Genomic DNA, 23,904 nt, shown 5'->3' with positions numbered 1-23,904 from the left:
TGTTATACTTGCAATAACAGTTGATAATTGTACAGGGAAAAATTTTATAAACATATTATAAAAAAAAAAAAAAGTACTTGTAATCAATTTAAAACATCCTCGACAGCAGGCAACGACCGCGGCGCCGCCATTGTCGTTCCTCAGGGCAGCCTTGACAACCACGCTTGACAACAGCTTAACCTGCCTGTTGGGCTGTTTATTGATGCTGATTGGCCAATCGTTAGTCCCCCTTGGCGCTCATTGGCTGATTTGGCTCAGCCTTTGTGTCAACCAGAGAAAAGGCATTTTCAAATGACGATGCGGCGCCAGACCAAGAGCAGCCAAACTCAACACCGTGGAGTGGGCAGATTCGAAGGTTTGGACCCAGGCAATACAAATATATCTTTGAATTCAATTTCCTACTGCACTGACATGTTATGTATGTATATGAAGAACAGAGTGGGGCCTAGGATGGAGCCTTGAGGTGTTCTATGGATTGGAACCTCCACTGCAGCCATCAGCCATGGAAGGAATGATTCCTTAACCAGGACTGAAAGATGCTCCTGCTCGTGATGCCTGTGTCCAAATGAAAAAAATATGCCGAGGTTCAATTCTCAATGGCTGACTCATGCATTCTGGTTTGTTGAAATCAAGTTGACCTGATTGATTTCTGGCGAATCCATTCAAAAGGCAAGGCGGAGAACGGAGAACGTCACGCTTGTAGTGGGATGCTAAACCAGCTCCTCCTGGCTGAACTGGCTGTACTGGTTATACTGGGCGGCTCCCAGTGGAACTATCATATCTAAAAGTAATCGTTTTATTGCCTTGTCTTCAGGCTGACAACAATCATGTCCCATCTGCATCCTGACCACACACAGGCATACACACACACGTCCCAGCGACCCTGTTTGAATAACAAGTTGTTGGCAAACACACTGCAGCGTCGCCACGGCAGGTTGGCATGGCGATGGACCAGACATCCCATAATCTACATTCAACACAGGAGGCTGGTCAGTTAATATGCAAGGGTGTGTGTGTGTGTGTGTGTGTGTGTGTGTGTGTGTGTGTGTGTGTGTGGGGTGTGTGTGCGTGTATACCTTGTCAGCACTCTGCTCTCTCTCCTGAACCAGATCCTGTTCCAACCACTTACACTGTGGAGAGAGAGAGAGAGGGAGGGAGAGATTGGTGGAGAGACAGAGCAGAAGAGAGAATCACTGTGAATATACACTGTGTACACACACACACACACACACACACACACACACACACAAACCCACACACAGACAGCAGTAGTAACACACCATTTGTTGGAGTAGGCTTGCTGCGGTAGTCAGTGTTACCAGTGTTACACGGTGGTGGGGCATACTGTACACCGATTACATAACATGCCCACCGGTAACACCGTTCATTTTCATGGAGGAAAAAATGAAAACTCCGCCCGCTCGTGCCAGTTTCAGCGTGTGCCGGGGTAAATTACAAGTGCTCCCTCTGGGCTGCAGTGTCGCTGCACTGTTCATCATCTCTGGTGAGACCAGTAAGTAACGTCAGGACATATGTCATGTAACTGTAACTGAAGTAATCAGTTATCAGTTACCCTCCACAGTCCCTTCCACAAACATTGAGTGGGGCCCAGAAAAAAGTCCCAAGCAGCAGAACATGCCAATCTGCTCATCGTACAAAAGGTAAAGTACCAACGATTGTCACACACCTGAGCGTGCAAAATTTGTTCTCCGCATTTGACCCATCCCCTGGGGGAGCGGTGAGCAGCAGCAGTGCCGCGCTTGGGAATCATTTGGTGATCTAACCCCCCAATTCCAACCCTTTGATGCTGAGTGCCAAGCAGGCAGGCAATGGGTCCCATTTTTATAGTCTTTAGTATGACTCGGCCGGGGATCGAACTCACAACCTCCGAGTCTCAGGGCGGACACTGAGCTGGTGTCAAGTGTCGCAGACATTCCAAAGCCACTTACCAAAGCAGAACTCTTCATTGATTAGATCCGCCGGGGTTTGAAAGCTTGATGCTGCTAAGAAGTACCTCTTTTTATCCCAATTCTGTGCCAGTGATATTATTTTTTGGAGCTAGTCTTCTTCTGTGCCGGATGTGCCCAGCCATCACAGCGCTCCACAGCGCCGCTCTGGTCTCTGGGTTCTACCTCGTGCTTGTTGTTGCAATAGGCCTATAGCTTCAGACCAGAGGGGCGCTGTGGAGCGCTGTGATGGCGCAGAAGACTAGCTCGAAAAAATGAAAAGGAAATCTGCTATTTTACCACAGCTAAAAGTCCTGCGAGCATCAATGCTAATACCACATACCGCTAGCATCAATGCTAATACCACAGTCTGCAATCATCAATGCTAAATTAGCATTGATGCTAGCGGGACTTTTAGCTGTGGTAAAGGCACATGCTACCCAGCTATCGTCATTGCCTGGTTACTCCTCCTTGCTGGTAATGTTAATCCCATGTCAGAAAAAGTCTCCAGATTTGTCGCTAACGTTTTTTGAGAAAGATTTGAGAAAGATTGTCTCCATGAGGGTCTGAGAAATTGTCTAGAGTCGGATGCAGCCGTGATTGTGAGGCAGCTAGTGTTGTGACTGCGAGCGTCAAAGCTAACATTACACAGCAGCAGGAAGGGGCTGACTGACTGGACCGTGAGGACAGCTGAGCAGCCTTTTTTTTTACCTCATACGGTGTCACCGGTAACACCGGTGTTGTCACGTGTTTATTACCTGGTGGGAAAATGTCCACACCGTGGCAACCCTATGTTGGAGGCTTTTATTGGCATTTAGTTGTGATGTTAGGGTTAGGTGCTAGGGAATGGATTATGTTCTAGGATTATGTTCTTCTAGTTTTCATATTTGGTAGCCTAGGTCATGTCCATAAGCTGGTTGTGAGAGGCCTTCAGATGGCTGGTCTCCCAAAGAGAAGGGCCAAGCAGTTAGCGAGATATTGTTCAATATCTACTATTATCGGCAGCCGCTCAATATGGAGGAGGCCCTGTTTTTAGTACCCATGAAGTGGATACTGACCGTTATCTTGCATTACAGTATAACTGTATATATCAACCTGCCATGTTATCATCCTGTGTGTTTATGTGTATGCATTATTATGGTTGCCGTCTGGGCACTCATGTAACTGACTGACTCCCAGCAATTGACTGCACTATTACTGTTTATGTCCTTTGCATACTTGTATTTATGTGGACATAAATAAATATTTCAAATGTGTGTGTGTGTGTGTGTGTGTGTGTGTGTGTGTGTGTGTGTGTGTGTTTTTGTGGGTGTGTTAGGAATCAGATTGGTCAGCAGGTATTCCAGGATGAAGCAGTTTAGAGCTAACCTGGTCACACTGTAGCAGCAGGGAGGAAGTAAGACTTTATTTATATAGCACCTTTTTAACATTAAGTTACAAAGTGCTTCACATGATACAGAAATACAAAAATACAATACAGAAAAAGGTTTTTCTGATTTCCTCCCCATTTTCTGCCCAATTGTACTCACGTGGGAGGATCATGGTATTCCCACCAGTTCCCTTCCACACCGAACAGGCACCCCGGCCGACCAGTGAGTGCAGCTAGTGTGCTAGTGCAGCAACCAGGACAAATACCCTAAATCCGGCTTCCCTCCCGCAGACACCAGCCAATTGTGCCTGTATGGATGCCCGACCAAGCTGGAGGTAACACGAGGATCCGAACCTGTGCCCCTCGCGTTCGTAGGCAGGGAATCTACTGCTACACTACCCGGACGCCGAGCCATTTAACAGATTAAGCCGGATCCAGAGGGACAGGGTCCTGACAGCAAACGCACGATCACCCTGTGCTTTGCGGGAGGGGGGGCAAAGGGGGGTATGAATGGAGGCGGGGGAAAGGGGGGTATGAATAGGAGACCTTGGTGGAGGATGCGAGAGGTGTAGTCGAGGTGGAATATGAATGCAGAGGTTCAGGTACAGAGGGGTGAGAGCATGCAGGGCCTGTCCGTGAGAACAGTATCATGAAATCCTCCAGTTATTTTATCAATGAAAGCCTGCCTTTTTATATGAATCACTCAGGAGGAATGTTTCAACAACACGGCTCCACATTACTGAAAGTGTCAAACAGAACAGAAACTAAACTAAAAAAGAGAAACTAAACTACAGCTACAAAATAGCCTACAGCCTTTTAAAAAGGCATTTTACACATACATGCTTGTTTTGAAGGGGAGGAGAAGGCAGAAAGGGGGATGAAGTGAGACACTCCCACCCCAATGTACTACACGCAGGAGCTGCTGCATCTCGCTGGATCCTGTGTGAATGCAGCCTAAGCTTGCTTTATACTCGCTGTGCCGTGAAGGGCGCGGGGGAGGAGCGATGGCCCCAAGCGTCAAATGACGTCAATGTGTTGGGCACGACCTCCGCAGGCCGCCCACCCTGTACCTGAAGATTTTTCTCACAGCGCGACCTCCGCACGGCTTCTCTCCAAACATGGCCGCTTTCGATCCACTGAGCCCTGAACACTGAGCTGTGTTTTCCCCACATTTCTTGACCCATGTGGTAGGCTAAACTTTGATTTGCAACTGTTCGTTTTTAGTCATTTCAACAAGTAAATGTGTTGTGTTGAGAGCATGGTTGAGAGAGAATAAAAACAGCACAGAGTAGGCTATCAGGGTTGAGAACCGAAAAGGCTATTCAGTAAAAACAAGTTTGCTGATTCATTCATGTGCTGATGTACAGTCGTTTGAGAGTGAAAGCGCACTCAGTACTGCACATAATAGCGTTTCATTGTGATTTTTCACGGGCTGTTCTCACTATTACCATTGTACAATGTGTGTTGATCACTTGGCTGATCACTTATAAAAGCATCTGCCCCAGCGCGAGGTCCGCACGTGACTCGAGGAGCTCCACCTCATAGAGCCTTGCTCGAGTATAATGAGCCCTTTAGCCCGGCTGCTAGCCCAGCAGTTAGCCTAGCTGTTAGCCTGGCAGTTAGCCCAGCTGCTAGTTAGCAGTAGTAGTAAATAGAATGAAAGGTGACTGTCTGATGTATTCATCTTTTACTCAGTAGAAGATTTAACACTTTACAGTGAGTCTTAATACAACTTGATATCGCCACCATGACAACATCTCCAAAAGAACGACACTAAGAAATAACATGTTAGATACAAACTGTCAGTGTGTCAGTGCACACATGGTTCACTTTACAGGACACACAGACACACACACACACACACACCCATGCCAAGCTGAGTCAGGTAACGCAGGTAGGGATGTCAACGGTTAACCGCTAACCGCCGAGAACGTCTCTGACCGGTTAAGCATGTTGGTTAGTTAATTTGCATATTAATTTGCATACAACGTGTTGCCAATCTGGCAATTTCTTTCCTCCGTGGAAGCAATGTTAACATAAGTATAGTAAAACATGGCACAAGGGTTAAACTAGCATTATATACTGTAGGAATTAAAAGCTCCTGCCACTGCGAATAACAACATACATTTACAGTAGAGACTTCCAGATGACCTCTTAGGTGACTTCATCTTAGGTGTCTACATCACTGCCTGATGAAATCACATTCGAGCAATTGCGTGACATAATTTCCAGTTGAGTGACATCACTTCCCACACACACCCTCTTCCTTGTTTCCTCGATCCAGACCCAAATCCAGACCCAAATCCCGGGTGACATCACAGTTGGGCAATTGCAAATGCATTCAACACACACACACGCACACGCACGCACACGCACACACACACACACACACACACACACACACACACACACACACACAAACACACACACACACACACGCACACACACAATGCTGTTTCCTCTTCCTCTGCAGACAAGAACTAAGAACTACAATAACTTCACAACCCAAACACACACACAGCAGACTGTACAAGCAAAAAGCAGTCAGCCATGTCTATCAAAACTCTCTGTCTCTCAATCAATCGATGTAGACATTCCTAGACAGACTGTTGGAGCACCCACACACACACACACACACACACACACACACACACACACACACACACAGGCAGCAGCAACTATAAGTCAGTGTGACAGTACAGATGAGAGAGTGTTTGGTCTGGAACACTGTTTTTCTACCCTGGACTACTGACTGTGTGTGTGTGTGTGTGTGTGTGTGTGTGTGTGTGTGTGTGTGTGTGTGTGTGTGTGTGTGTGTGTGTGTGAGAGAGAGAGTGACCTTGGCCGATTAGTAGAGCCAAGGGGAGGTATGGCAGGAAAATGTTCTAACATCTAACATCTGAAAGTGCCGTTTCCTACAATAAAGAGCCTTCAACCATTAGCCTTGTTAAAGTTCTGTTTATATTAGCCTGGTAATTAAAGCTCACTTTAGCCTGGTTAAAGCTCACTTTATATTAACCTGGTTAAAGCTCACTTTATATTAACCTGGTTAAAGCTAAGTTTATATTAACCAGGTTAAAGCTAGCTTATATTAACCTGGTTAAAGCTAACTTCATATTAGTTATTATATTGGGTTTTTTTCCTGATCCCCGCGCCCCCTCCCCCATTTTCTCTCCAAATGTACTTCCGCCAATTTCCCCCTGCTGCCCCGGTCGCTGCTCCATCCTCTGCCGATCTGGAATGGCGGTTATCAGCTGGGTCTGTTAATTCAGGATTTCTTAATCAGCTCTGAGCTCGTGCACCTGAAAATGCTCGTGAACAGGAGCTTGTGCCCACGAAAGAGGCGTGGTCTGTAACAACTAGCCAATCACAATGCAATATGGACAGCTCCGGATTTTACAGCGTCAGACACGCCTATTTCCTCATTCATTGAAAGGCACATCAAAGTATTAATTATCGGAGCTTTACTGCATGTCAGAATCAAAGTCTGCATTGGATATGAGTCTGTTACTGAAGGACTGTCTAAAGTTACCGCTTTTATTCACACCAGTCATTTGATCTCTGCTGCTGTTTCTGCCTACAGCAGATTAATATACTCAATAAAACCTGCATGTGTTTTTTGCGAGTGGAAGTGTAAACTCAGTCAAGATTTCCAAAATCCGTAGGCCTATTTAAATCATAGATTTAACATTGGAAATATCTGAATCAATACAGTGCGGCCGTAGTTTTCATTGAATTAAAAAATAGCCTATAAAAATAGCAGCTCCATTGCACACAGAGCAACTTAGTGCACTTTGGAGACGTATATGGTAACCTTTTTACGCAGGTGATTTAGTGATATTTCTCCACGCAGCATTCAGCTGCAATTGGCAGGGTCAAACGTGCTTGGGAGCAAATAAAAATTAATATTTCACGCTGGAGGAACACACCATAATCTTAAGGAAATATGAAGAATTCAAAGATGTAATAAAAACCAAAGGCAACACTGCTGCACATAACAATCAGAGAAAGGAGGGCTGGCAAAAAAAATGCAGATTGTCTCAATGTTATTCAGCTTGCTTGATTTCGTCACCGAAGTTCAGCATCTCTGTTGTGCACACGGTGTGCTTTGGAGACGTATGATTAAATGGGTCTTGGCGGTCGCAAAAGACTCTTCTCTCTCCTTTTCCAGGAAGCTCATTGGTTCTTAGGCGGTGCCTTTCAAGGTTTAATCTGATCCTTGCAACTTAACCTGCTCTGGACCAGGTTAACTCTGAAGCATAAGTTGCTATGGAAATATATTTCGGTAAGAAGTTAACTAGCGTCGTAGCACGGCAAACCCAGGGTTAAACTTGAAGTTACCTCGCTAAGGCACTAATCTTGCTTCGTGGTATAGGCCTTTGGTCTTATGTTGTTTTGTTAAATGTTTTGTCTAATTGTGTTTATTGTACTCTTGTATAAGGACCCCCTTGAAAACAAATTGGTTCTCAAGGGGTTATTCCCAATAAAATTATTTCCACATTAAAAATGTATGCAATTACGGCTGCCAGCACCACTGTATTGGACTATATGCCAAAATGGCAACCCCAAAAGCACTACAGGTAAGAGGAGATATATGTGCTTTGTATTTTAGGGTGAGCTGTACCTTTAATGTGGATGAGTTAGCGGCAGACTGACACTAACAGACACAAATACACACACAGCAGACTGTACAAGCAAAAAGCAGTCAGCCATGTCTATCAAAACTCTCTGTCTCTCAATCAATCGATGTAGACATTCCTAGACAGACTGTTGGAGCACCCACACACACACACACACACACACACACACACACACACACACACACACACAGGCAGCAGCAACTATAAGTCAGTGTGACAGTACAGATGAGAGAGTGTTTGGTCTGGAACACTGTTTTTCTACCCTGGACTACTGACTGTGTGTGTGTGTGTGTGTGTGTGTGTGTGTGTGTGTGTGTGTGTGTGTGTGTGTGTGTGTGTGTGTGTGTGTGTGTGTGTGTGTGTGTGAGAGAGAGAGTGACCTTGGCCGATTAGTAGAGCCAAGGGGAGGTATGGCAGGAAAATGTTCTAACATCTAACATCTGAAAGTGCCGTTTCCTACAATAAAGAGCCTTCAACCATTAGCCTTGTTAAAGTTCTGTTTATATTAGCCTGGTAATTAAAGCTCACTTTAGCCTGGTTAAAGCTCACTTTATATTAACCTGGTTAAAGCTCACTTTATATTAACCTGGTTAAAGCTAAGTTTATATTAACCAGGTTAAAGCTAGCTTATATTAACCTGGTTAAAGCTAACTTCATATTAGTTATTATATTGGGTTTTTTTCCTGATCCCCGCCCCCCCTCCCCCATTTTCTCTCCAAATGTACTTCCGCCAATTTCCCCCTGCTGCCCCGGTCGCTGCTCCATCCTCTGCCGATCTGGAATGGCGGTTATCAGCTGGGTCTGTTAATTCAGGATTTCTTAATCAGCTCTGAGCTCGTGCACCTGAAAATGCTCGTGAACAGGAGCTTGTGCCCACGAAAGAGGCGTGGTCTGTAACAACTAGCCAATCACAATGCAATATGGACAGCTCCGGATTTTACAGCGTCAGACACGCCTATTTCCTCATTCATTGAAAGGCACATCAAAGTATTAATTATCGGAGCTTTACTGCATGTCAGAATCAAAGTCTGCATTGGATATGAGTCTGTTACTGAAGGACTGTCTAAAGTTACCGCTTTTATTCACACCAGTCATTTGATCTCTGCTGCTGTTTCTGCCTACAGCAGATTAATATACTCAATAAAACCTGCATGTGTTTTTTGCGAGTGGAAGTGTAAACTCAGTCAAGATTTCCAAAATCCGTAGGCCTATTTAAATCATAGATTTAACATTGGAAATATCTGAATCAATACAGTGCGGCCGTAGTTTTCATTGAATTAAAAAATAGCCTATAAAAATAGCAGCTCCATTGCACACAGAGCAACTTAGTGCACTTTGGAGACGTATATGGTAACCTTTTTACGCAGGTGATTTAGTGATATTTCTCCACGCAGCATTCAGCTGCAATTGGCAGGGTCAAACGTGCTTGGGAGCAAATAAAAATTAATATTTCACGCTGGAGGAACACACCATAATCTTAAGGAAATATGAAGAATTCAAAGATGTAATAAAAACCAAAGGCAACACTGCTGCACATAACAATCAGAGAAAGGAGGGCTGGCAAAAAAAATGCAGATTGTCTCAATGTTATTCAGCTTGCTTGATTTCGTCACCGAAGTTCAGCATCTCTGTTGTGCACACGGTGTGCTTTGGAGACGTATGATTAAATGGGTCTTGGCGGTCGCAAAAGACTCTTCTCTCTCCTTTTCCAGGAAGCTCATTGGTTCTTAGGCGGTGCCTTTCAAGGTTTAATCTGATCCTTGCAACTTAACCTGCTCTGGACCAGGTTAACTCTGAAGCATAAGTTGCTATGGAAATATATTTCGGTAAGAAGTTAACTAGCGTCGTAGCACGGCAAACCCAGGGTTAAACTTGAAGTTACCTCGCTAAGGCACTAATCTTGCTTCGTGGTATAGGCCTTTGGTCTTATGTTGTTTTGTTAAATGTTTTGTCTAATTGTGTTTATTGTACTCTTGTATAAGGACCCCCTTGAAAACAAATTGGTTCTCAAGGGGTTATTCCCAATAAAATTATTTCCACACTAAAAATGTATGCAATTACGGCTGCCAGCACCACTGTATTGGACTATATGCCAAAATGGCAACCCCAAAAGCACTACAGGTAAGAGGAGATATATGTGCTTTGTATTTTAGGGTGAGCTGTACCTTTAATGTGGATGAGTTAGCGGCAGACTGACACTAACAGAGTTCAGTCCAGACCAGTGGGCTTGCTCGGGGTTTGGCAGAGGAAGCCGCGGAAGTGATCCTGAAAGCTCTAGTTCCTCGAATGGCCACTTGAGGCTGGACCCAAAAGGGAGTTGTTCCCAGTCCATGTTAAAATGCCCCACTTTGTAACAGTGATTAAGCATGTTTACAGCCTGGGCCAAAACACGGTTTTGGTCTATATACTGTAGCTAATTTCACCCTTTCATAACAACTGTACGAGGGGTGAATTTTTATATAACTCACGTGTGGAAAATAGACGATAGAAAAGACTATGTTTTGGGGTGATTGACAAGTTGTTTGTCCAGTGATCGCGCAGCTTGCTGATCACGGACTGATAGCAGGTGGAGCTGTGGTTCTGGGAGGCCCTGTCTCGTGCCGTCTCGCGTGAGCTGTGTAAGGACCCCAAGATGGCCACAGGCTACACTAGGCTTCAACACGGGAGTCCAAAAAAGAACGGTAGGCGTAGTCCATTACTGTCTATGGTCCAGATTATACTGTGACAGATTGACAGCATCTGGGAATCAAACCTACAACCCTCCTCCAGAGGAGCTGAATCACATAACCTGTAATAACCTGTAATTACCTAATATTAACTCAAACTGCACACTGCAAGAAGAGGAAAGATCCCAATACTGGAACCTCTGTCTGGAAGAAGAGGAAAATGAGAGAGGGAGACAGAGAGAGAGAGAGAGAGAGAGAATGATAGAGCGAGCTAGAGAGTGAATGAGAGTGCTGAGGGAATGACGCAGCCAGCCGATTTTCTAATATTTCCCAGAAGTCTCTGTGGGCGGCGGGGAGATAATCCCTGAGAGATGAGGAGAGGGAGCGAGGGATCGGCCGAGCGGTGGGGAGTGGAGTGGTTGCCCGATCCCTTCATCTCTACCTTGTTTTACCTCTGTCTCTCTCTCTCTGCGTCTCTGGGGATTACGGCAGCATTTGCAACATACTTCCAAACCGCGGAGCCGCAGACCTGAGGGGGGTGCTGGGATGAGGGCGGGATTAAGGTGTTATCTTAGAGGGGTGGTGTTAACGTAGAGGGGCGGGTGTTAAAGATGGCGGCGTGGCGCTCATATCGGCGGGGTTAGTGTCAGTGTTGTGGTGAATTGCGCGGGGTTAATGGAGACAGGCTGGCTGTTAGGCCGCATTCAGATTCAATCCGTCGAGACGTATTGTAGTCTGGCTGTAGTACGTCGGGGGGGGGGCGGATCTCACTTCACCCCCCCTTTCTGCCTTCTCCCCTTCAAAACAAGCATGTGTGTGAGCGAACCAGGAAAAGACGTTTTTAAAAGGTTGTAGGCTATTTTGTAGCTTTAGTTTATTACTTTCTTTTTTAGTTTTGTTTCTGTTTCATATCTGCTATTTCATGCTGATCACTTTCACTCATAATATGGAGCATGTTGAAACTAGGGGTCGACCGATTATCGGTTTGGCCGATTATTATGGCCGATATTCAGCATTTTGCCGATTATCTGTATCCGGATTTTCATTGACTCTTTGCCCATATAATAATTTAATTAAAAAATGCGCTAAATTTGCGGCTGCTGCACCTGGAAAAAGCCTCTCTCCTACAGTAGTTCCCTCTGTGTGATCTGGAGCAATGTCCCGCCGACACCGCTATCTGATTGGTTACACATCGAGCAATAGCCTATCAGAGGGCTGCTCAGAGATGAAATCTGACACCATGATGCTGCTGCTTCAGTCTGCACAAAGGCTCGTCGGCCCGTCTGAGCTCTGCTGCCTGTGCCAGTGCAGCGGACTCGAGTTGGCTGTTGTGACTGTGAGAGTCACAGTGTTAAGGTAAAAACCAAGAGCGAACCAAGCAGAATTTCGCTCGTGATACTTGTACCATGAAGTGACAATAAAGTTAATCTCAATCTCAATCTCTCAATCAATCTCAATCTCAATCTCAGTCTCTCAATATTGCCATGCCAAAGTTGTGATAAAGTTAATATACATAATAATTACCTACGCTGACATTGCAAAAACACCACGATCTTATGAGCGATTCGTATGAAGCGCTGCCTCGCACAGTGCAAAGTGTGGAGTGTGGAGATAGGTCTGTCTATGTGAGAGAGATGAAGCGAAGAGAACCACCGCTGTTGAAAAGGGCAATAGCCTAGTACAGTAACGTCACAAAGCATTGGGGCACTAGTTTTTAATTCCATAGTAGCGTGTCCACGGTGTAGCGTCGCTCTTTTTGAATCAAATGGCCATGGTTGTCAGTAGCGAAGCTGTTTTATTGATCCAGTCGCGCTGCGTGTACGAAAAATACATTGGCAGGCATGTCTGGGCAAGCAGAGCGGCTTTTTTTCTGTTCTCTGCCTGTTTGGAACAAGGAACCGAATAAACTAGGACGAGACATTTCGTCAGCGGACTCGGTTTGTTTGGAATGAAACAAGGAACCGAATAAACGAGGATGAGACATTTTGTCAGCGGACTCTGTTTGTTTGGAATGAAACAAGGAACCGAATAAACGAGGATGAGACATTACGTCAGCGGATGCACGGATGAACATGTTTGTTTCAGTATTCTCCTTTGAGAGCCTGGGGGTGAGGTTAGTGTCAGGTGTAAGCGGAGGGAAACCCTCTATTATTTTGTTACTGTAGTGAGTCGGTGTTAGTTTGTTAAAAGTATAAGTCCACAGCTTTATCTTGATAATATGCCCAAGTCTCCACTAGATTGAGCACACACACACACACACACACACACACACACACACACACACACACACACACACACACACACACACACCACTTTGCTTAATGTTAATAGTGTGACTATTTTCAATTAATATTGCAGTTGGATAAACTGAAGAAAATGCATTTTAACAATGGGTCGTGTTATTCAAAATTTTGAGACCAAGATTTTCAATTTTACTGCAAATGTATATTGGTTCCAAAATATTGGTTATCGGTCTGCTTGACTCGCGATAATCGGTATCGGTATCGGCCATGAAAAAAACATATCGGTCGATCCCTAGTTGAAACTGCTTGAAACATTTCTGCCGAGTGCTGAGGCAGGCAGGCTCTTTCATTGACAAACTAATCCAAGTGCTAACCGGAGGATTTTTATTGTGAAGAGAACAGATATACAGTCTCGATTTTTGAGAGAGAGAAGATAAGATAAGAGACGAGTGAAACAGAGCAGAGCTGTGTGTGTGTGTGGCATCTAGATTGGCCAGCGGAGCGTGACGTAGGGCTGCATCCCCCAAAAGTTGGATCGCCCTGAGCTCTCTCGCCATACGACCTCTGCATGTTTTTCACGCATACCCCTGTGTCGCCCACTGCCGGAGCCTGATGGACTACCCCCATTGACTATGAATGGAGCGCGGCGGGCTAATGCGAGCGTCGGATTGTGTCTGAATGGGCCCTTGGGTGGGAGGCAGGGGGCGGGGGTCAGGTTAATGGAGACGAGCTGTATCAGAGCCATAAAATGAATTGCTTTATCTTCATTCACCCCAATTTTTTTTTTTTTTTTACCTTGCAATAGTTCCTGGAAGTAAGGTTCTGGATTAAGCAGCGCTGTAGAGTTGCAGCAGAATGGACCGTTTATGATGTACTTTGAAAGGGTAAGATGTTTAAAAAAATTACATTATCAGCTTTATTTTATGCATTCAAACGGCCCACCACGTACTTCCGGGAACTATCCTTGGAACTAGCTAGAACGGAGCTCATAGCTACGTGAGTCACATTACGACCAAGCATCTTGGACTTCCATTTAGTTTAGTTTAGTTTTAGTTTATTTGTTTCACACACATAAAGATAAAAACACAATAAGTAAAATATAGCCGCAAGCGGCGATGGGCGGGGTTCAAGCCTTGCGCAGATGACAAAGCTTCTGATTCTGACTAGGACATCCTCATTGATATATCTGACAAGTTTCGCGATCATTGGACAAACAGGTGTGGAGTTACAGCCTTTTTTATGTTAACACATTCACTGCCAGCCATTTTTTTTTACTGTAGGTAGCTTCTGCCAAGCCGTTTTTTGAGGATTCTGGCTCATTTTACAAGAGCCGAGGATAATTTTCTGCTTGGACTTTGTGAACACGAAGTTCACAAAAGTACTAATAGAATGTGTGCTTTCTCTGTCTAAAAGAGTTAGTTTGTAGAGTTAGTAGTTATGTAGATATTAGCCGTTGAGTACAGCATGGTTTGAGCGTCTGAGACAGGAAGCTGAGATAATCGCAGTTTTGTGAAATTCAATCAAACAGGCAGAACAGTCACTTTAACCATTTATTTTTGGCATCAGTGAGAGATCAGACATCTGAACAATATAGTTCTGAACACCCTCTCCTTTAAACTCCTCCCTCCGTGGGCGTGTCTGGTGGCGTTTGTCACAAGCCAGTTTCTCCTGCCTGTCTGAGCAGTGAGCAGCCTCCCTCTCTGGCGGCCCCTCGTCGGCGAGTGTGGCGAGTGTGGACTGTGGATGGGACTCAATCGTTTCTTGGATTTTCGGTTGAGAGCTTTGATGAAGCTTTGTGCGATTCTAGGCTTTATGCTGCCCACCCAGTCTATTTTTGGAACCCCCCACCGTTGTGCGCCGGTGTGCAGCAGCGTGAAAGCGTTTTCGCCTACAGTATGAGAATGAGGCTCGTTCGTTTCTGGGTTTTCGGAATGCGTGCGATTCTGGCCTTTCTGCGGGTGTTTCAAAGTGTGTTTCACCCATAATGTCAGGATCGGAGTGAGAAGTGTGGATCTAATCGCGGGTGGTTGATGACCACGGGAAACTTGGTAGGTCTGGAGAAGCCGGGGTGCTGTGGAACTTGGTAGCTTGAAAGCTGGGAGCTGCACTGTTCGGGGTTTGGGAACAGTTGGTTGCAGGTTGCAGACGTTGCTTGAGATTGGTATGATCCTAATTTAGATTATGAATCACTGGCCAGAGCCTGCTGGAACAGGCCTTTATAGATCCGAGCATGACACCACCTGTGCTATGACATCATACCGTTTGTGACATCATCAGAGACATGACATCACCTGTGCTATGACATCACTAGCGAAAGGCATGAAAGACACTAATGAACCATGACATCATCAGTGATCGATGACATCATAGTCGGGGTGACGACGTCAAAGTAGGAATGATGACGTCATCCTAACAGTACCCTCCCCTCAACGGACGTCACCTGGCGGCCAATGAGGCCATCAAGGATGGCATCTGGGAGACAAAAAATCCGTAGGTTCTGGTGGAGGTGCTCTTCCGCAGGTGGTTAGACGCAGGTGGTTAGGCCCCAAAGGGGGTGTAAGAGAGTGAGGTGCTCTTCAGCAGGTGGTTAGATGCAGGTGGTCAGACCCCAAAGGGGGTGCAGGACAGTGGAGGTGCTCCTCCCTAAAACAGGATATCGAAGCCATAGATGGACCGATACGTGGATAGAACTTCCACCGGGTCTGGTGGATCCTCTGGGACCGGCCATCCCCCGGGGCACGATCCAAACATGGGAGGCTGGGGACCATCAAAAGGGTCAAATGCCGCCGTCTCCGAAGGTAGAGCCACAGGGGGATCTGACTCAGCGAGGCCTGCCCTCCCGACCTGTAGTTTGGGCAGGACACCCACCGTCTCCTCCTTTAAACGCCTCTTATTTCTTCTTGCTCTTGACCGAGGGCTGACGACACTACGGGAGCCTCCCAGCATGAGTTGTTGGTCCAGCATGAGTTGTTGGTCAAGGACAGGAATTGGCTGCTGCTGGGGTACGGGTTCAGACTCGGCGAGGGGAAGGTCCACAGGTTGTGCCTCAGGTACAGGTTCAGACTCGGCGAGGGGCAGGTCCACAGGTTGTGCCTCAGGTTGTGCCTCAGGGCCAGCAGAGTCGGAGGCCCCCTGCGGGGGGACGGAGCCGATCTGCAGGCAGCGATTGAGCTTCCCAAAAAGACGGTCGACAGTCCTCTCCAACTCGTTAACCCTCTTGGAGACACACTGCCACTCCTGGGTCCTGCAGGGAGCGCTACCCAACCGTACAGATCTTTCGGCTGGACACGTAGAGTCTTGATCCAGAGAGAGTACCACGGGCCGGCGAGCGGTGGGACCACTTACTGGACGCCGGGAGCAGGAGGAGAGGTAATGCCCGGCTCGACCACAGTACAGGCAGCTCCGGGTGTCCAAACGGCGCTGCCTCTCCTCTGGTGTGATGCGAACCCTGCCGGTCAGGTCACGGTACAGATGGCTGCTGGGACTCGAATGTGGCTGCCCCTGCTCTGGGATGACGCGAACTCCCCCCCAGACTATGCCCTTAGCAGCTGGAGGCGGCCGAGAGGCAGAGCTAGAAGCAACGGCCGCTGTGGACGGGGGAGTGGCAGGTCTGGAAACCTCCGGAACGGCGGCGCGCTCGGAAACTGGGGCAGGAGGGGCAGAAGGCTGCGGAATGGCACCCTGGGGGCCTAGCCCGTCGAGACGATCTAGCCGGCCAATCAAGAGGGCGTGTCGATCAGCGGCTTCGGAAGCCAGAGCCTGGATTGTTTTTTCCTGCTGGGCGTGCCGATCAGTGGCTTCGAAAGCCAGAGCCTGGATTGCTTTTTCCTGGTGGGCAATCAGGCGACTTGACTCAAGTGCGAGGTCTTGCAGAGGCTGCGGGGTGACACCCTCAGGAGGGTTCAGTCCGTCGAGACGATCTAGCCTTCTATCGAGACGATCTAGCCTTTGATCTAGGTGCTTAAGTATGACATGGAAGTCTCCGAACGTGATAGGACGAGTGGAGACATCAGGATGAGTGAAGGTATCAGGATGAGTGGAGATATCCAGCTGACCGCCTGGTGGGTCAGCTGAAGCGACCGGCCGGGTAACTGGCGTTGGGGCGACTGATCGCCCAGAAGCTGGGGCAGGAAGGGCAGAAGGCTGCGCAATGCCCCCCTGGTCGAGACGATCTAGCCGTCTTGCCAGGAGGGCGTACAGGTCCTCGGCCTTGGAAGCCTTAACTTGACTCTCCTCGACCATGAGGGCGTGCCGATCATCGGCTTGGGAAGCCTTGAAAGCTACGTCCCGAAGGATGTCATCGAGGAGCGCCTGCTCCCGTTGCATCTCCGCGAGTCGCGCGCCCAGGCCAGAAATAGTAGAAATGAGTGCTGTTTGGAAGGTGTCGTCTGGTGGACCACCTGACGTGGCCGGCGGGAAAACTGGGGTCTCGGGAGCTTCCTCCTTGACCGGCGGAAGTGTGTCCGCTCGGTCCGCTTTAGAGTGATTGGGGGCCTCCTCCTTGATTGGGGTGAGAAATTTGCCCGCTAGATCCATTTTTGAGTGATTCATACTGTCAGGATCGGAGTGAGAAGTGTGGATCTAATCGCGGGTGGTTGATGACCACGGGAAACTTGGTAGGTCTGGAGAAGCCGGGGTGCTGTGGAACTTGGTAGCTTGAAAGCTGGGAGCTGCACTGTTCGGGGTTTGGGAACAGTTGGTTGCAGGTTGCAGACGTTGCTTGAGATTGGTATGATCCTAATTTAGATTATGAATCACTGGCCAGAGCCTGCTGGAACAGGCCTTTATAGATCCGAGCATGACACCACCTGTGCTATGACATCATACCGTTTGTGACATCATCAGAGACATGACATCACCTGTGCTATGACATCACTAGCGAAAGGCATGAAAGACACTAATGAACCATGACATCATCAGTGATCGATGACATCATAGTCGGGGTGACGACGTCAAAGTAGGAATGATGACGTCATCCTAACACATAATCTATTATGCAAATTTGCAATCCCCCACGCCAGCACCACTCTCCGCTCTCGGTGTGCTGCTGCTGGCGCGGCCGCTCTCGGGCGAGTCTGGTGACTGATGACTGTAAAATCGCCAAGCCATTTCCTTGAGAATGGCTTGCTCCCGCGGCTGTTTTTGGTTGGCTTTCTCTCTGTCGGGAGAGCACTGTCGCCACTTAGTTGGTCGGTAAAATAGATTATACACATTCAATACTTCCAATATTTTTATAGGAGACGGGGGGAGCGTTGATCCACGCCCGACCGTCAAATTTTTTTTTTTTTTTTAAGACGAGATATCTCGTCTTTGGCACTCAACGGTTGGATTCTGTAAGACGAGATATCTCGTCATTGGCAGTCAACGTGTTAAGCCACGCCCATTTCTGCCGTTTATGGCGCCCCCTTTTGGTCGAATTGCACAAAAGAAACGAAAGGAGATTTCAAAGGTTTCAAAAAGGCAGTTTGTAGAGCTTGCTCCAGAGAGGCTTCCTGGCGATTTTGGTGCAAATCGGTCCAACGGTCTAGGAGGAGATGTCAAAAATGTGTTTTCCAAACTTTTCCAAATATCTCAAATTTTTTCCAGACGGACATTAAGGGTCCTTATGGCAAACTTGTAGAGCAGGTTCACCTGAACATCTGGAAAAAAAAAGTTTGAAAATCGGACCAACGGCGTGGAAGTTATGGCCTTTAACGTAAAACCTTCAATTATAGCGCCACCTTCAGTCCGATTCGAAAAATCTTTCTTGAGCAGCTACCTGCCAACAATATCTGTCATTGGGCCAAATTTCAGGTCTCTACCATTTACCAAGTCACGGGAATTTGCGTTGGGGCAGATGAAAAAGAAGAAGAATAATAATAAACCAGCACAAAAACAATAGGGTTTCAGCCCCTTCGGGGCTTGAACGCCTAATAATAATAAAAAAGTACATGTGAGGGTTTGGTAGAAGCCAATAGAGGCTTATATAAAACCACACCCGAAAGACATATAAAAGCAAAAAAAAACAACACACAAAAATCACCGCACATTCCAAACATCAAAGGTAAATATAAACTGCACCACATACGTGCAGAACCATGGTAAAAAGAGGAAGGGGAAAAAATGCAGAGAAGCCATGTTAACAATATGAATAACAGTTTCAAAGAGTGATCATTATTGTTCCCAATTTAATGTTTTTGACAGCAGGGCAATTCTAAGTCTCCTTTTGTACATAGATAAAGACACAGAGGAATCCATTAAATGTACATTTTCATTCCACAGGATAACGCCACGGTATCTGATAGAAAACTGACCATGTGATGTTTTATAGAAAGGAAGATGAAGATGCTTAGCATGTCTAGTTGGATAAAAATAACTAAAACCGAAAGGTAGATCTGCAATCTTATATCTCACTTTAAAGACAAATGTACAGATTTGGAGAATGTTTAACTCAAATATAGTCAGCAAAACACTGCACTTGGTACGTCAGCTTTGGAAAAGTTGGCCCGACTCGTTGGGCCAATTCTCTCTTCCATATTCCATATTTTTTGGTACCGGTTCCTGATTGGTCGGTACCGGCAGTATTGATAAGGTCCTGGACTGGTGCTGCTATCGGTATTTTATTTTATTATTATTATATTATATATATTATATATTATTTTTACCGTTCCCTAATGATGACAAAGCGGCACCAGGCGTTTGATGTTGCATGTTTACACTCCTGTCCTGTCACTACGCTTGCGGCAGGTTTAAAAGATTGAAAAGATCAGTAGCAGGCCTATATTTGGAAGAAAAATTGTTTCATGATAAGAGGCATCGCGCTGTTGAACAACAGAGTCTGAAAGATAAAGCGAGCGACTGCCCTGTGATAAGTTATCCTTTATTTATCCCCTTGGGGAAATTCATCCTCTGCATTTGACCCATCCTCTACTAGGAACCTTCCTAGAACTAGGAGCAGTGGGCAGCCACTGTGCAGCGCCCGGGGACCAACTCCAGTTATTTTGCCAGTACCTTGGTCAGGGGCACTGACAGGAGCATTAACCCTAACATACATGTTTTTTCTTGATGGTGGGAGGAAACCGGAGCGCCCGGAGTAAACCCACACGGACACGGGGAGAACATGCAAACTCCACACAGAAAGGACCTGGGACGGACCGGGGTTCGAACCCGGGACCTTCTTGCTGTGAGGCAACAGTGTTAACCACTGAGCCACCGTGCCGTCCCGTGCCGTGATGATTTGGAGGGGGACAGAGAGAAAACTCTGCCTCGCGTTACAACAAACGTCACAGTGCTTTACTGAACCTGACCTATTTTCTGACAGAAAATTATGTGGACTTTGCACTTTCTGAATACAGAACAACAGTGAACAGCGACGTGTTAACTTTACCTGTTACGTTAGCTTGCGGCAAAGTTACATGCTGAACCAGCCATCTGTTCAGCAGGTAAGTCATTAGTCCACAAACTCCACATAACGTAACTGACTCCATTGCGCCGGTTTGTCTCATAATCCTTTGAAAACGGGTGTCATTTATCCAGACTCGATGAAGAAAACATTTTGTAAATGCCTCAGTAAAGAGATTCAACGCAGCCAACTTGTCTTGCTGTCGAGTTTCAGTCAGTTACGTGCGTAATGCATTCTGGGTGTAGTATGATTCCCTCTTAAGAGTGATATGGAGAGAACTACAGACGTTTTCTCTGGTCAAAGGGCTCCAATTAAAAAAACTAGGCATCTCGCACTCGATTCCTGGGCTCGCCGGCTGCGTGGCCTCGCTGGCTCGCCCGCTGCATGGCCTCGCTAGCGGCCTCGCCCGCCCTGCAGCTCGCCGAGCTGGCCCTGCATACGCATACGCAACTCGGCTGCTGCATGGCCTCGCCTGCCCTATTGGCACGCGGGTGTGTGTGTGTTGCTCACAAAATGTTTGCCCTCAAGTTTACATGCGCGTGTGTGTGTGTGCCCCCTGATGACATCATCAGTGATGTCACAATGCCTCGTGTGTGTGTGTGTCAGTGGGACAAAAATGTAAACAGAGAACAGAGAAACAGAGAACAGAGCACACATTGCCAAATTATAGATAGATAGATAATTTCATATTTCTACTACATAGGTAGTATCGCTGGCCAGCCTCCCCTCCCTACCGGGAGAGGAGTCTGGCGCCGCAGGTCTCCATAGTGGGATTGTGATGGGCGCGCTTAGTGGCAGTAGTTTCCAACAATCCAACTTGCCGTTTTCAGCGTGTAGCAACGAGCTAGCGTGTAGGTTTCTGCGTTAGCTAGCTAGCTAGTTAGCGTTGTTGTTTTCACTGAGGCGGCAGGGCACTATTTACAGCGACACACAGGGAGGAGGGAGCGGAAGCCGCTCTGATTGACATGGTCGGAGCCAATGACAGAGCTTGTAATAAGCCGGGAGCAGACATCGGGCAGCAACTGAAACAGTCGCTCCAATGGGAGAGCAGCTGTAGAGCAGGGGAGGGCTTATCCCAGTTGCCTGTTTCCGCGGCGCCAGACTCCTCTCACGGTAGGGAGGGGAGGCTGGCCAGCAAGACTACTACATAGGTGACCTAGGTTTAATAAATAATCATATTCACAGTGGTGAAATAGGCCTTCTCAGGAATTTAAATTGTAATAAGTATATAACAAAATAACTGTTGAATCTTTTCACATATTTTCATGTCATGTCTTTATTTTTTGCACCAAATTATGGCGAGTAGTATCGATAAGTATCGGTATCGATAAGCACTACCGGTATCGGCATCGATAAAATCCAAACGATAGCTAATCCTTACTCTCCTCCACCTCTCTATCACTCCTCATCTCTCTCCTCCACTCTCTCTAGCTCTCTCTCTCTTCCATCTCTCTCATCTCCTCTCACTCCTTCCCTCGATCACCCGCTCCATCTCCCTTTATCCAGGTCTCTCTACTCTCTCTCTCATCCCCACATACACATTACATAGCTCCCATCTCTCTCTCTCTCTCTCTCTCTCTCTTTGTGATCCAGATCATCCCAGAGAGAGCGAGATGTATATGAATTTATATGAGTTTACTGGTGCTGATAATAAAGTCATGCTGAACTAGAAGGGACTAGAAGCAGCATGGGCATAGGTTTGGGTAGGCACACGTCGGTGCCTGAGTCAGCCTTTCCAATAATGACCAGCTCGCTGTACATTATCCCTTACTTAAGCCCATTTGTTAGGCTACACTTCTGTCTTCTACTACACTTCTACTTTTATACTCCTCTACTTTGTAATTGTGTGGTGTTTTCATGTGCCACATGCAATTTATCATTCTCTCATCATCAAATACAATATGTAGGCTAATTATTGTTAACTAGATATTGTGCGTTTTGTGCTCTCACTTCTAGCGTGCTTTGCACGCTTCGCGACCTCCCCAGTGTGTCCCTACCAATGTCAAAGTCAAATCTACACTCTTGAGAAGCAGCTCACGCTGCAGCCACACTTGCACGACATTTGACGCAGGCTGTCGCTGCTGCCCATTCACTTTGTATTGGATCGCATAGCCAGGTATCCCAGCATGCTTTGCAAGGCGATGAGCAGCGTGTTCAATACAAAGTTAATGGGCAGCCTGCAAGTGCAAGTGTGGCTGCACCGTCAGACTGAAGACTAAAGGTCTTTTCACACACAGTCCGATTGTTTTCGTATGCGTTTTTTTAATCCGTCATCTGAAAACACAGACGGGTCCCAGCTTGCAAAGATCCATTGACTGATGCGGAAAATGCAGAAAATCGAACCTGTTCCGAAAACTTTAATGATGGACGAAAGTCTCGGAGTCAGTGTGTAAACATGAGCGACACAACATGCGGTCGTATTTATTTTTAAATGTGCGACAATTTCGGACAGAAAATACAGAGTTGGTGTGTGTGACAGCCCACTACCTATGTTACGGCCCGCTACCCTCTCTCTCATATGGCGGTATTAGTTATTATATGACGTAAATAGTCCTTGCTATGTTTGGCTGTCATTGATGAGTGGGGGGTTGGCTCAGGAAGTGAGGTTACGGGAAGGGATATAACGTACCCGGAAGCCGCGATCGGGGGCTTTTTCAAGTGTCCAGACTGAAGAAGGGAGACAGGCTCCTGCGGGCGCATCCCCATTTTCGTTTCCTTTGTATCAGTGTTATCTATGTTATCCTTAATGTCGTGTGTAGCGTCTTTATGAATAGGATGGTGTCTCGAGTCTGAACACCATCCAGATCTCATCGGCTGAGCTGTCGGGAGAAGTCCGACGCCACACCGGGGTCCAAGGGTGCCAGTCCCCAGGTGAGCTATACCCCAGCCTCTTAATGACAGCCATGTCTTTCCATGTTGTGGGATTTGGTGATGTATGTTGCCCCTAGACCGAGCTTGTTAGAATTGGGTTGCCGAGTCCGCGACAGTGTGCAAAAGCCTTAATGGTTATAATACATGTGTTTGTGGACTGTCTGTGAACAAATGACACCAAAAAGACAGAACCATGTGTCGTCCCACAGCGTCTTGCTCCTGTGGAAATTTGATCATTGATCTGTCTTACATTTTCATTGGTTGGCTGGACCAAGCGTTCTATCATTGCCATGGAGATGAAAACAGCTGTCTAATAACTAGCATTGAGTGGGATAAGAGTAGTATTATAGGAGTAACCTTGGTCAATAGTCATGATGGGCAGAAGAGCCTATAGGCTCATTTGAGATGAGCAAGTTCTGCGCAGATTCAACCAGCGCCTTGCTTGCCCCGTTGCATGATGGTTAGAAAAGTTGTCCGACTTGCTCCGCCTGCCTGACTGCGTGAGCCACGGGACTCTCGTGAGAGCGAGGCGGGCGCAGATTTGGAGCGAGGCGCCGCAGTTGCTCCCCACCAACTGCGGATGACAAGAAACGCATTGAGCTGATTGCCCATTGGTTCAACACAGGTGCATCACAAACCCACAGTGAAGTACAGAAACTTCACTGTGGAAACTTCCTCGTCACGGAGGGAAGGGACATGGGTAGACCAGCCTACTACTCGTCACGGAGGGATTTTGGTGCGGACATGTTGGCAGAAAAACAGCACTAGAGAGGTCTTCTGACAGCTCG

General features: G+C 46.8%; 1 protein-coding gene across 1 annotated transcript in view; it reads right to left on the bottom strand.

Moving 5' to 3' along the window:
* Positions 1 to 23,904, bottom strand: part of mipol1 (mirror-image polydactyly 1) — a gene marked incomplete at both ends in the record, with an annotated part of 108,077 nt that overhangs the window by 47,614 nt on the left and 36,559 nt on the right. The window contains one exon of the mRNA XM_083633042.1: positions 1,077 to 1,130. Coding sequence (XP_083489168.1) covers positions 1,077 to 1,130 — 54 coding nt within the window. The remainder of the gene's footprint in view (positions 1 to 1,076; positions 1,131 to 23,904) is intronic.

The sequence above is a fragment of the Poromitra crassiceps genome (assembly GCF_964638095.1).
Source record: "Poromitra crassiceps genome assembly, chromosome: 3".
Taxonomy (NCBI): domain Eukaryota; kingdom Metazoa; phylum Chordata; class Actinopteri; order Beryciformes; family Melamphaidae; genus Poromitra; species Poromitra crassiceps.
The sequence above is the reverse complement of the archived record's forward strand: the minus strand, read 5'-3'. Positions and strand labels throughout refer to the sequence as shown.